At 44.9% G+C, this 13,825-nt stretch overlaps 1 protein-coding gene across 1 annotated transcript in view; it reads left to right on the top strand.

The window, feature by feature from the left end:
- The first annotated feature begins 315 nt into the window (after nt 1-315).
- Nucleotides 316-13,825, top strand: part of LOC104389289 (fatty acid amide hydrolase-like) — a 14,265-nt gene continuing 755 nt past the window's right edge. Inside the window, 18 exon segments of the mRNA XM_009998258.1 lie at nt 316-354; nt 990-1,027; nt 2,274-2,414; nt 3,979-4,041; nt 5,187-5,307; nt 5,741-5,833; nt 6,809-6,969; nt 8,063-8,148; nt 8,365-8,448; nt 9,673-9,735; nt 9,877-9,954; nt 10,048-10,136; nt 10,853-10,889; nt 12,142-12,290; nt 12,487-12,549; nt 12,871-12,946; nt 13,575-13,659; nt 13,806-13,825. The exon segment at nt 13,806-13,825 is cut by the window's right edge and continues 89 nt beyond it. Of these exon segments, the coding sequence (XP_009996560.1) occupies nt 316-354; nt 990-1,027; nt 2,274-2,414; nt 3,979-4,041; nt 5,187-5,307; nt 5,741-5,833; nt 6,809-6,969; nt 8,063-8,148; nt 8,365-8,448; nt 9,673-9,735; nt 9,877-9,954; nt 10,048-10,136; nt 10,853-10,889; nt 12,142-12,290; nt 12,487-12,549; nt 12,871-12,946; nt 13,575-13,659; nt 13,806-13,825 (1,486 nt within the window).

Below are 13,825 nucleotides of genomic sequence, written 5' to 3' on the forward strand. Positions count from 1 at the left end.
CTGCGGGGCCTTGCCTGCTGAGCCCAGTGTCAAGGGGAGGGGTGAAGGTCTCACTTCGGCAGTGCGACTGGTTGCAGAGCTTGGCGGCTGGCGGGGCCTGGGGTGAGAGCCAGGGATGTGCCTTTATTCTGTGAGAACCTCTGGCGAGCGGCTTTCTTCCAGGATGGGATAACCAGAGAACCTTGTGGCTGCTCCTGGTGGGTGGCACTGGCCTGGTTTCCTTTCCTGACATTCCCCTTGGAGGGGGGTGAGCCCGCAAGGTTCTCAGCCTCCTACAGGATTGTGCTGCCTTAGATGAGTTGCAGGTTAGGGTAAATGTGCTGCGAAAAAGAGACTGTAGTTCTTGTGCAACGTGTGAGGCAACGTATCGCTTTATGGATCCAGGAGTCTCAGCGTTGCTTCAGACTCCTGCTGTGTTTGTATAACATGTTTTGGAAGTCTGTTGTGGTGCTATTAAGACAAGCTGCATTTTGGGACACTGGGAAGCAGGGTATTCAAAGGGTGTTTTCAGCTGTCTGCTGCCATGAAGTCTCTAAGTCTCTCATGCTTTTCCAAATTGGTTCAGTTTACTGCAGGAGGTGGGTGAGCAACAGGAAAGATCCTAACAGTGAGATAAAATAATAATAGGCTTCTACCTTATCCAGTGTCTGCATAACCTGCAGACCATGTAGAAACTAATGCACGGGAGCTGTGTAGATGTCTCTCAGTAGTGTTTGCAGGCTTTCTGGGCTGAATCAGGGAAGGATAAAGGCAGGAGAGCCAGAAAAATATATTCTTCATATAAATATGAGAGCTGGAGGACAAGCATTTTGGGCCAGTGTTGTGGCCTGAAATACAAGTGTTTGTGCTATTTTTTTACTGTGTAACGTTGCATGCTCTCTAATGTGATCTGAGACTGCAGCAATAGTGAGCACATTCAGCATTCCTGTCTAGTGAGGAAGATGTTTAGGTGAAAGTTACTGCAAACCAATGTTTCTTCTTTCTTCTAGGCTTTTGGACAGATCTTTTTACTGCCGTTCTTAATAAGGTAAGAGTGGGGAGTTTTTTTCCCTCCCAAGTTTCTTTTTTTCTTTTTTTCTTTTTTTTTTCTTTTTTTTTTTACGATGCTTGCCTTGCACACCACTTACAAGCTATCAGAAATAACCTTTTCTAGGAGGAAAGCTGCATAACTTGATTGGAGAATGAGCAAGATTGTTACAGATGTTGTTTACTTCGTTATTTTTTTCAGCTATTCTGGTTTGAGTGGGTCTCTATCAGAAAAAAATAACCATTTTTCACACTCAGGCGGGTGCACAGAAACTGAATTTGCCATATTCCTCTTTGCCTTTCTGTTCTTTGGCTGAAGAGCAGTGTTTCCTTCACAGCTTGTGGATGTGTGAATTTGCTGTGTTTATCACCAGTAGTGGTAAAAGAGTAGTAGTAGTGAGGAAATGTGGCAATACTTGAAGTTCAGAGGTTTTAGTATTTTATATTTTTAAAAAATATATTAACTATATGATATTATTCTTTTCTCTCTCACTGATACTTTTGTTTGGGAACTGTTCTTTCAAATGTACATTGCACTAGGAGCCAATATAAGATGTGTCAGGAACCTCAGGCTCATGCCGGGCTCACATAGTTTGCCCATCATTTGAGGGAGCATCTGTGCAGATCCCAGGACACTGAGAAATGTATTAAATACAATGGGTACCCCTTGGGGCATGGGCTTCTTCAGTGTATCAGGCAAGCATCATTTGTCATACAGCAGATCATTCCTTAACATCTCTGACAGGGTCTTGATTTCCTTGCCTCATTACATCTTGTAAGCCCTGGGCTTTTGCTGCAATCCCTGTTTTATTTGATTGCAAACGAACTATGTTGAGACAAGTCATGGAAAAGTCTGATGAAGTGCTTGTTTTAATAGGATTACTCCTTGAGTGTATGATTTCTAGTACTTTCTCCTTTCCTTTTCCTCTCCGTTCCTCTCTGTATTGGTCTGTGGGTGATATATCTAATTCAAGTGAATGAAAAGCTTTCACCATTTTTTCCCCAGCTTGGGTTTATGGAGGCTGACTGGCCTCATGTCAAGAGGTAGGAGGCTTTGTTAAGCAAGCAGAATGCATTTGGTGCTGCCTTTAGAGAAGGTGTTAGAGATTGTCATGTAACTGTTGCAACTTCCTGCTGGGAGAGCAGACCGCTGAGACAAAATGTTCTTGGGTAAGTTTCCCTCTGAACAGTGTGAGAAATTAGTCATGGTAGAGCTTGCAAACTCCAGCAGTGGCTCTTTCTTTCAGGCTGAACAACTTCTCACTCATGCGTTCGCTTGGCATTCACGAAGATCCCACGTTTATCCCGGAGGTTGCTGCAGAGGTTATGGAAGACAAGTCTGAAGCAAAAAGCACTTCGGAGATTATTGAGCAGCTGATAGATGCAAGGTCAGTATGTGATGTGTAAGAGTGGAGGGGAAGAACACACCTGTTGAACTATTATGTTAGTGGGAAGCTGTCATCAGTAATCAGGATTAAAACCTTTTTCCATGCCCGGCTACTTAACAAAACAAATTATTCTGTCTGCCATCTTTCCTTTTGTAACTTATAAATTGCCTGTATTTACAAGCAATGTGAATTTTCTGCAAGCTTCAGAGAATCTGCTTATTGGTTAGAGACCAAATTCTGCCCCTGCCAGCGCTCTGGTTGCACTGTTAGAGTAGATACACTTAGAGGTTGGCTACTTGGTGCATACATCCCTTAAGTGAGTTTGCAGGTGTGCTGTTTCTTGCCTGCAAGGAATCTTAAAGAGAACACAAGGGTTGCTTGGAGGAGAGAAGGAACACAAGTTATAAAGAGAAAAATCCACAATTAGTCTTTGTTAATTAGGTTGTTTGAATAAAAGCCTTTATGGCTTCTTTATTGCAGCCTGTGCTTCATTAAATCCCACTAGATACCAGCCAAAAGGTTACTCAGGCTCATGTGTCTTGCTGAGCTCTTATGCTGAGGTGGGAGAAGCTGGGCTGCTGTGAATGCTCTCCCCATCTGGTTTTGTTATTAATTGTGGGCCTATGCAGTAGTTACTGATGTCTATGAGCTGAACTTCATTGGTGTCTCAGGAGATGTGTTCTCTGTCTGTATCTGTGCTTCCAACAAGACTAAGCCTGCTCCCTGCTCAAGTTACTGAGCTAAAGCAAGGAAAAAAAATTCGGCTCCTTCACTTTGGAGGGTGGGATTTATTTCGTGTGGGCGTTGGTCAGGGTGAGTGCAGCTTTCAGGTTCTTGTGTCCCCAGCTCTACCTGTGATAGGTGACAATGACTGCTACAGGGAGGTTACTCTGAGCCTTGCCTCTGCCTTGCATAGTACATAACTGTGCCATATGCTGTGCTGTTCCAGGGCATGGCTTCTGGATTGGATGACAAAATGGAGACATCACAGTGGTAGTAATTGTAGCTTCAGATAATTTTATGTTCATCCTGTTGTGATGAGAAATTGTTTATTTCTTATGTACTGGAGTCATCAAGTTAGTTTTTAAGCAATTTGCTGATGTGCATCCTTATGTGTGCTGCATAGTGCCTTTTCACCACAACACTGTATATGCTGCTGGCTATCTCTGGATCAAACTTGTGGCAGAGATCCTGGAAGTAGGTTTACCAGTATATTCCAGCTATTCTGTAATGCTGCAGTGGTGAGTAGAAAATATAAACTTGGAATAGATTTTGAACAGTTTTGTGACTGCTGTATTGCACTAGAAGTATGAAGCAACTAGACCACGCCAGCAAGACTGACCTGTTATTAACGTGGCACCCTTAGTGTACCTGGTGTCTTGCATGTGTTCAAGGAACCTGGCAGACCGTGAGGTGAAACATGTAGGCTAGCAGGCCAAATGGTGACCAGCATGTTTCCTGTGGGTGGGTGATGCCCAACCTGCGTTGGACTGTGGTACTGAAGTCTGCAGGTCTAAACAGGCTTTGAAGGTTCACAGTTGCCCCTTCAATTCTTTCTTTGTAGGTCTGTTTCTACTAGCAATGGGTTTAGCTTCAAAGGGATCAAGGACTACCTGGACTGCTACAGGTAGGTGTAACTGTAGTCTGGGAACAACCTGTCTTGGATGTTTTGCTGCTCTGGGGTGCTGCTGTTCTACAATCTCTCACACATCTCTTTGTTAGGATTGTTCTTGAGGTACCACTCACTGTTCAGCATGACCCTCTGCAGTCCTTTCCCTCTAATAGAATGACAAAGGAAAGTAAAGTGGGAGAGCTGGCACAACTTTTACCAACCCTGCAAGGAGTTTTAAATGCTGTTTTCCTTGGCTTATTATCAGTCTTCTCTGAGAGAGATTTCTACATACCTTGTGTGCCCAGACATGTGAGAAGGAGAGAAATGTTCAGCTGCTGTGAGTTGCACGTGCTGTGGGTCTTTGAAGTCCTTTGGTTCCCCAGCTGCTTGTGCTCCTGTGAACAGTTTGACTGCTTTTACGAAGTAACTGTGTCCAGCTTGGGAAGAGCTAGAAACGCATTCCTGACTCTTAGGTTCTGCAAATGGTTGGCTGCTTGGTAACCGCCGGTTGCCTTTAAGATGAGTGCCAGATGTGGAGTGCTCAGATAAATCCTCTTGCACTCCTGGCACCTGTTCCTCAAGGGCCAAGGCTACCAGTGGGCTGCTGCCTCCGAGCAAAAGGCTGACACTGCAGTCAGGTGTTAACAGGTGCATCCTCTGGCGGTGAGGCTTTTGTGTCAGCCAGAGGTAGGTGTTTGTGGTGTAATGCTGCCTTTCGCTTGTTTGTTAAAGGTAAGGTATGACAAACGGTGGGAGCCCCTTCTCTGGACAGGAGGCCTTTATAAAGGGGGCTGGCCTCTTGGTCTTAGCTTGTGATACTTGGGAGTTTCATAGCCTTAGGCTTTCAGGAGTTTGAGGACTCTCTGCAAAGCTGCTAGCCCTCCTCCCCTGTTTTCCTAGTGGTTTAGGATTAGCTGGGTAACTCTCCTAGATCCTGTCCTGACTCTGAGGGTTGGGGGTGTGCTATAATTCTCCCCTTAAAGAAGGGAGTCTCCTGTCTTGATGGTGTCAATTGTGTCATATCATCACCACAAAGAGATTTTTAGCTAGTCCTTGCTTATAGCTGTGACAGCTGCCATCTTGCTACATGGGACACAAACCCTGTGTGTGTGGGTGTGATGTACGGGTCTTGTAACAAGGTCCCAACTTCTGTCCTGTAGGAGTGGGAAGCTGACACCATCTCAGGTGGCAAAGAACATCATTGCCATGTTGGAGGACTGTGACAAATCCACGCCCCCACTCAGAGCAATAGTGCAATGGGACCAGGAGCAAATCATGCTGGTAATGTCTGCCTCTGGGGGGAAAGGGACTTCAGCCACCCCAGGAGCAGTAGCATCCATTAGAAGGGGCAGAGGCTCTTTTGCTGACATACTGCAGAGAAAAAAACATACGTTTTTCCTCTCTGCTTGTGTAGAGGATTACAAACAATGTTGCCTTCCTTCTTGCAAAAAGAGGTAGCATTAAAGGAACGTTTCCTGTTGGATGACTGTTTAAAATGGGACTTCTGTACTTATGTGGCATTGTTAGCATAGATGGAAGCCTAGATGCTTCCAGGTAGTAGTTTCTCGTGAGCATATGGTGGAAGAAGAAATAAACTTTTACCATTTGGCTTAGTAGGAGCTTGAGAAGGCCAATTTGGGTATCTGCTCTGATACTGGTAATGAACTTCAGCTCCACTAAATGTAAATAACATATATTTTTTTCCATTGTGCAGATGGCTGAGGCCTCTACTGCTCGTTACAGGAATAAATGTACCCTGTCTTATCTGGATGGCATCCCAGTGTGTCTGAAAGAAGAGTTCAAAGTGGTGAGTTTCTTTGTCTATCTGCCAGTTCATACTGTAGGTGGTCAACCTGGGCAACTCACTGTAACAAGGTTTTGAGGCCAGCTCCTCGGCAGAAGCCTGAGAATGTTTTTGTAATAAGGGGTAGTGTGTGGGTTTGCAATGAGTAGGATGAACAAGATTTGCCAGGTGGAGTATCATGTACTGATCTCTTTAATCCGTGGGGAGTATGGAGTGGGAAACAGTCCCTCATGATGAAATGGGAATGTATAAAAGCATCTGTAGCAGTGGGTGTAACTGCCTGTGTTTCTCAGGCACTGACTGTTCCAATGGCAAAGCATCCCTTTCTCCTTGCATTAAAGGACAGAACTATGCAAGTTACTTTGAAAATCCCTGCTCACAAGGAGTTTTGCCTGTGGCCTAACAAGAGTTACCACTAAATGCTCCTGGCAGCTCCATCATGCTGTCATAGGCTCTGCAGAGACCTACCCATAGGGTGGGAGTCCTGTTTATCTACAGTTTCTTCCATTGCTGCATCGAAGTGAAGAGTACTTAGCATACCCTGAAAATGAGTCCATCTGGTATTTTGGCATCTAATCTTGGTACCTTGCTTCAAAGCAATGCAGATCTGAAATGCTGCAGATCTGAAATGCTGCAGATCTGTCCATAGAAAAATGGGAAATAGAACTTCTGTGTGCTGTGGGGCCAAGCTGACTGTTCTGCCGCCTTTGTGCAGAGTAATTGCATAGCTGCAGAGAGGCAGTTTTTTTACCATCTACATGTTTCTGCTCCTCTGTGTCAAGTAGATGGACCAAATATTGAAGGGTGAAGTGCCCTTCCTAACAGTTGAAGAATGAAGCTTCCTAGCCCTGCCTTACCTGTGTGGGACCTGAGGTCTGGGATGTGTTGTGGAGTTGAAGTGTGCATGTGAAGCATACACATGTGCCTGCCTACCTTGCCAGGGTTTTAGGATTAATAATAAGGTGTCTTCTTGCTAAGGTACCTTACCATCACCGAGCGGGAACAGTGTATCTTGGGACAGAACCCGAAACAGAAGATGCTACTGTGGCCAAGAAGCTGCGGGAGGCTGGGGCTATCATTATTGGGGTCTCAAACATGCATGAACTAGGGACTGGAACAACTGGATGCAACCCTAATAGGTAAAAATCCTTTCCCCTCTCTTCGCCCCAATCTAGAAAGACCAGAAATCTGTTCAGATCTGACAAGGAAGGGTAAAAAAACAGGGCAAGCATGTGGGAATTAAAGTGATGGAGGCATCTGTACAGGGAGAACCCCAAGGGTATGAAAAACCAGAATTATAGATTTGATGGTCAGAGTAGCTGTGGAAGCCTGAAGGCTCCTGAAAACAAAGGAAGGAGAGGATCCAGCTGGTGTTTGCTGAGTAAGGAACTTGGTTTGCCAGGCCTTACAGGCCTGGAGGCGTGAATGTTTACAGGATGAGTGGTAGACAAAATCAGTGACAGGAAACAAGTAAATAGTAATCTAATGCTCAGTCGCAGGAATGACTAAAAAGCTCAGAATAGTGAGGAAAGATACAGTCATATCAGGAGAGTGTAGTGTTTTTGTTTCCTAGCTAAAACAGGTTAACTTGAATTTGCTTTAATGTTGTGAATCTCCCGCTATAGCCAAGCTTAGAATTGCCATTCCAGAGCAGTGGTCCTCACGGCCTTGATAAGCCATGTGTAGAGCTGTGCTTTGTGCTTCTGTGGCTGGATGGAACTGGGGTTCTCCCTCAGCTGCAACAAGGTGCCACTGCATTTCCTCACTGTCTGAGGTCAGCTGGATACCCTGCCACATGAAAGGTCTCTGATGTCTGGAGACTGTGGTCAGACTGGACACTTTGAGATCCACTGCTCTGGGTTAGAGGGCAGAGCTGGGGATGCTGGCTTGCTTGTAAGAGTTGTTGGCCACCAATTGCTCTGCCTGTTGAAACTGGGTAAGGCACTGTGGCCTCCAGTAATGGCACAGTGCTGTCACAGACAGAAGAGCTGGAGCAACATCCAGAGCTCTTGCTTTGGGTCTGTCTCTTGGATAAGCCGCTTATGGTAACAAGAGGTTGGACTCTGAGGCAGAAGCCTTTTTTGCATCTTATTTTCTAGGGACAAAGCACAATCCTGGTATCTCTTTTCTAAGAGACTGGAATCCCTGAGCTGTGTTTCTAGATCTTTTTCTGCCCTGTTATGCATGCGTTCCTTTCTAAAAAAACGATTCAACACTATTTGTCTGCTTCAGGTTCCACAAGATTCCTAGGAACCCCTACAAGCCTAACCACTTCACAGGTGGGAGCTCCAGTGGGTCAGCAGCAGCTGTAGCAGCAGGTAGGTGGTCCTAAATGGAGTTCAGGGGTGGTGGGAGGGAGGTCCTGTGCCCAAGTTCCTCAGGCATTTAGATTTTATGAGGGAGCTTAGAAGCTGGAGAGAACTCCTTAGCTAAACAGAGAGCTCTGTGTGCTATTGTGGCTGCAGCTGCTTGTAGAATGGACAGGGCAACACAAAGTCTCTCTGATCACATGCCAGTGTGTGTTTTTTTTGTAGGTCTCTGCCCAGTGGCTATTGGCACAGATGGAGGCGGCTCTGTGAGGATTCCTGCTTCATTCTGTGGTGTGGTGGGGCTCAAAGGTAGACCCCTTTAATGATGGAGAGGGTGTGTGTCCTGTTTGCTGTATCAGATAGCATGCCACAAACAAGTTAGGCACAGTCTGTTAATTCCTGTTACGCAAAACCCAACCAAAGAAACTCTGGAGTGTAACGCCCTGAGACTCACGTGGGTTGAACTGGCAGAGTGGAAGTGCTCTCAGTACTGGCTTTTCAACAGATGTTAAAAACAACCCCCTAACTTACTTGAATCAAATGCTAAACAAAACGTGTGCTGCTTTTCTTCCTGCCTGCTTGTCCTTTTCCAGTCTTCCTTCTCTGTTGAGAGGTATTCCCAGCATAGTTTGATATCTGTACCGAGCTAGTGAAAGCATCTCCACCCACAAGAGTTTTCTATCACCCCAATTACATGGGGAGGGTGATGCTGCTCAGATTTGTATCTGATAAGTTAAGCCTGGTAATAGGCATGCGTCAAACTAGGATATAGTTTCACATAGAATGACTAGGATATAGTAATTCCCTCGTAGTGTTACAAGAAGTAGCAATGCAGTTTTTTCAGTAAAAACTAATGTAATCAAGGGGTTTGTGCAGAGGACATAAGAAATGCACAGGGCAAGTGTCATTTGGAAGAAATGCCAGCTTTTCAAAATTGTTTATCATTCCAGAGGATCTCAGATGCTTCATCTGAGACAAGATTGCTCTGCCTTTCTGTGTTATTACTCTATTTTTCCATCCTTTACATGTGATGATCTTGATTAATCTTGATTCATTTGAGGAAGGTGATGACAAAAATGTAACTGGTTGGAAAGGCAGTATGAATACTCACAGAAGACAACTGGTATTAGGCATGAAGTCTCACTGGTGAAGTGAGCATGATCTCCCAGGGGGTGGTATCTGCAGCTGTTGCTAATCCTCATTCTGGCTCTCCATCCTCCATACTATAGATGTTGCTTCTGCATATTCAAATGCATGTATTACAAAATGTCCCTGCACATATCTCCCCCCAACTAAATAATTTCTTATGGGGGAGAACAGTTCCACTATTTGTTGAATGCACGTTTCACTGATAAGAGCAGTTGTGGTCAGCAGAACAGGGTGCCAAAAGATGAGCAGTTCGGCTCTGAAACAGCACATGAAAGTGAACTGGCAGGGGTGTGTTTGTACTGACTGGGTGTGCCAGAGCCACCTAGGTCAGATTCTACCTGTGACTGCTGACAGCCAACAAACTGCCCATTTCTTCTTCTCTAGGTACGTTTGGGCGCATCAGTTGTCATGGCTGCTTGCCACTCTCCTACTCCACAGTCAGCGTAGGTAAGAGAACTTGTGCTCCACTTCAGGGATCTTGCTGTGTGGTGTTCTGACAGGGGAGGCATCTGTGCCTACAGAAGTTTTTGGGAGGAAGGTTCCATTTACCTCTTGTCACGTTTTTTTTAACTAATCTCTCTTTTACAGGCCCGATCTGTACCTCAGTGGCAGATGCTGCCATTGTTTACAGTATCCTTGCTGAGCCAGATCCACTCTATCCATATAGTAAGTGAACCCTCTTCCTCTCTGAGCTCAGGTGCTCTGAATTCTTAGAGGCATCCTAGATAAAATGAGGAACTCTTCGTTTGTTCCCTGCAGGTCTAAAACAGCCCAAAGCAACCCTTTCTGATATGTGTGCTCCTGACCTGAAAGGCTTAAAACTGGGAGTGGACTGGACATTTTTTAAGGTGCCTGTTCTATCTCTCTCTTTCTGCTGCTTTGCAAAATGAGGTTTTAAAGGAATTCAGTACATTCACTGTTCTCTTGCCTGTCATTATTAGAGCTTCTCGTAATTGGAAGAGAATATTCGGGGTGAAAACATCAACAGGGATAGATTTTTTTCCTAAGGCAACCTTTTGAGTAAAAATATGTCAGAGGCATGAGGAAAGGTAACGACTGTACAGTTGATGGCAGTATGGTTCCTCATACTGCAGTTTCTATTGGAAGCAATGCTTCTGTACTGATTATAAAAGGCAGTTAGTTTAAAATCAAGTTAGGATAATTAGAGTACCCGTTTGGTGACAGTGCATTAGCTGCCGAGTGGTATTTCATCATTCCAATGTAGAAACTGGTGTTGCAAGCTAGAACCACTTGGCAGTTGTAATGCAACCCCACAAATGTGCTCAGGATTCCTGGAAGAAAACAAGGACTCTTTCTGGCTGTGCCCCAGTGCAGAGGAGGAATATCCTCGAAATTATGACGTTTTCTTTTCCTTATGGGTACGACCCGCAAGCTGTTCTCTTGCAGCAGGTGGCTTAAGGCAGTCCTAGAGGACTCTGTTTTGCTACCATTAGGGACAGGAACAAGAAAAGTTCCATGAAGACTGAAGTCCTAGTGCATGTGTTCATGAGGGAGAGGAGGGCAGTTCCTAAAGTCTACTTAGTTCTTTCCTCTTATTCTCTAGGCCTGTGATGCTGAAGTTCTCTCCATCTGTGAGAAAGGTAAAGAGGAAAAGTTTCTTATTCTGCCTAATGTCATGGTATCACTTGTATGTATGTATGGTATCACCCTCCTATGTATGTATTAAAAAGGTATTGACTGAAGTCCTCAAAGGCAGATGCTTAGCCAGAGGTCTGGATGGACAAACAGCAGTAGCTTTGTATATTAGGGAAGTACTCCTGACTGCTAAGGGTTAAAAAGCTTGGCAATTAGGCTTGTCAGGTTACAATGGAAGAATGCAGTCAGTGTGCTAAGCCTCCATCTGTATAAAGACAGATCTGTGCTCAGTAATACTTATTCTGCAAGCTTTAATGGTAAAATACTTTTCAGAGAGGGACTTGTTTCACAATACAATGTTCAGTAGGAAAGACAGGACTAGGTCTTTGTGATGTATCCAATCCTCTGGCATTTCCTTGACATCAGCCAAGTGGTGCCTTGAGGGTGGCTTTGTCAGGTTTTAGATTCAGCACAATTGACTTTGGGGGTGGGGAAGAAAGACTCTACAAAGCCTGGTATAGTAGTTAGCCTCCTACACAATTGGAGCTGAGATAATTCACAGTATTCAGGCTTTGTTTGCATGGCCTTTCTTCAGTCTCCTTATTTCCATAGACACAACACGTGTAGAGTTTTCTTAGGAGAGAGATAAGCCAGTGAAATAGGCAAACTTGGGTATTTATGAAGAATTTTGGGTCAAAGAAATAAGAGGATTATTTTTAGACTGCAGAAGACTCACTTTTCCTGAAGTCTTGTTGTTCAGCATTGCAAAAGTACATCAGGGTTTAGCGAACCTGTACTGTTAACCTGGTCTCTTGAGTATCCCTCAGGTTCCTCTACCCTTATAGTTCAGGAGAAGCTTTGAATAGGAGTCTCATTATGCTAAATAGGCACTTCATGCTGATAGAATTTCAGCCATGTCAAGTGCTCAGGGAAGCACTGTCAGTCCACCTTTACTGTTTGGGTTAACTGAGGAGCTAGAAGAAGGAGATTAACTTGCCTTGTGGGTAAGTTAGGATCCTGGCTGCAAGACCCTATCCTTGCCCTGTCAGAATATTGAGATCTAGATAGGCTGAAGGCTTTTACCTATGAGAAGCAGGTTCATCAGTCTGCATGCCACATGATGCACTGAAGATGCTTGCTTGCCTTGTAATGGCCTATGGGGTCTCCAACTTCTCGAGTGGGTGGGGATTCACAGCCCTTCTGTGAAGTCTGGTTAATTCAGGGATGCTGTCCGTGCTTTGCCTGTTCTGCATGCAGCTGTGGAACACCTGCAGAGTTTGGGAGCCACTGTGGTTGAAGTATCTCTTCCAGAGATGGAGGAAGTTCGAGTAGCACATGTAATCTGCATTCTCAGTGAGATGAGGGACTTCCTGCAACCTGACTTCAATAAACATTTTGATGAAATGGTAAGTGGCAGCACCAGTGGCAGCAGTTGTACCAGCTGATACAGAACAAGTGTAATGTCAGTGAGAAACCTGAGGCTCTCCTGCTTTTTCTATGACAAACCACTTGTTGGATGACTATTGATACAGGAGAGCAGATCTGCACTGTCACATTCATGTTCGTGCAAGCAGAGCCATGATTAAATATTTTCTCTTTCAGAATTTGGACACTCGGGCTAACCTTGCCCTGGCTTCTCAGTTTACAGCTCTGGATTATATTACGGTAAGGAACATACTGTGGTGAAGGCTGAAAGGAGGCACGTGCTGAAATTGTAAAGACAAAGTAGAGGATTCTCTTAACCTCCCCATACACGTGGAAAGATACTGCCCAACTGTACTGTCCTTTGCTGTGAAAGCACGGTGAATAGTGGGGCACCACAGAGGACATGCCACCTTGACTGTTGTCCTATATCTTGATTCTAAACTTCAGGAATGGTGTCACCTTTTGCAAAGGCATGGCTCTGATGGGCAGAGTCTGTCTATATCAAACATGAGCCTCATGAACCAAGAGGGCCCAGTCAGACAGAAGTCTCTCTGCTTGCAGGCAAATCGACAGAGAACTCGGAGCATGAGATTTTTGCGAGAGATCTTCACCACTGTGGACTGTATCCTCACACCAGGTACTGGCAATCTTGGCCAAAGAGCTGATCCCCAACAGCTGTGTGGTACATTTTAAGAACAGTCACTCCATTAACTTTCCTTCCGCCATTGTAAGAGCAAACACTTTGGTGTGCCTCAAGCCTATAGAAAACAATGCAGCCTGGTTAGAAAGACTGCTGTGTATTTCTAGACTCTCTGTCTATATCCATGGCAGTGTGAAACTCCTTTTTGGTGCTTGAAATGAGAGCTGCAGAGCCAGCATATTGACACAGGAAGGACTGGACATCTTATGTTCTTGCTCTAAATGTTCTTGTTCTAAATAGAAATTAACTGTTTAGTTCATAAATCCCAGTGACTTGAGTTCCAGGGGTGGGAGTTTGCATCACCAATGTATTTCAAACATGTGGCTTTAATGAATTGAGCTGTTTCTTGAAGATTGCCCACTGCCTGTCTCTGCCTTTGCTCTTTAAGCACTGGATCAGGTTGCCCAGAGAAGCTGTGGAATCTCTATCCCTAGGGATATTGAGAAGCCATTCAGACATGGTGCTGAGCAACCTGCTCTAGCTGACTGTCCTTGAGAGAGAAGGTTGGACAAGATGACTTCATGAGGTCCCTTTCAGTTTCAGTCATTTTGTGATTCCTCCACAGCTGTTGCCTCGACTGCACCAAGAATCTATGAATCTGACCTCTCAGCTGGGTGCAGTGATATGTCCTCTACAGTCCGGTCCATGAGGTAAGAAGAGTGCTGCTTGGCCTGTGGAAGCAAGTTTTGGAGCAGTTGGAGACAAGCTGCACTAACTGAAAGACCACTGGCTGTAGAGCAGGAGATTGATCCTAGCTGCCTCTCCCTTTTTTGGGATGATTTGCTGCTGTCCCAAGGAAGGAAGGCTGATTACAGT

This window comes from Chaetura pelagica, unplaced genomic scaffold, assembly GCF_000747805.2.
Source record: "Chaetura pelagica isolate M959 unplaced genomic scaffold, ChaPel_1.0 scaffold65, whole genome shotgun sequence".
NCBI classification, from domain to species: Eukaryota; Metazoa; Chordata; class Aves; order Apodiformes; family Apodidae; genus Chaetura; species Chaetura pelagica.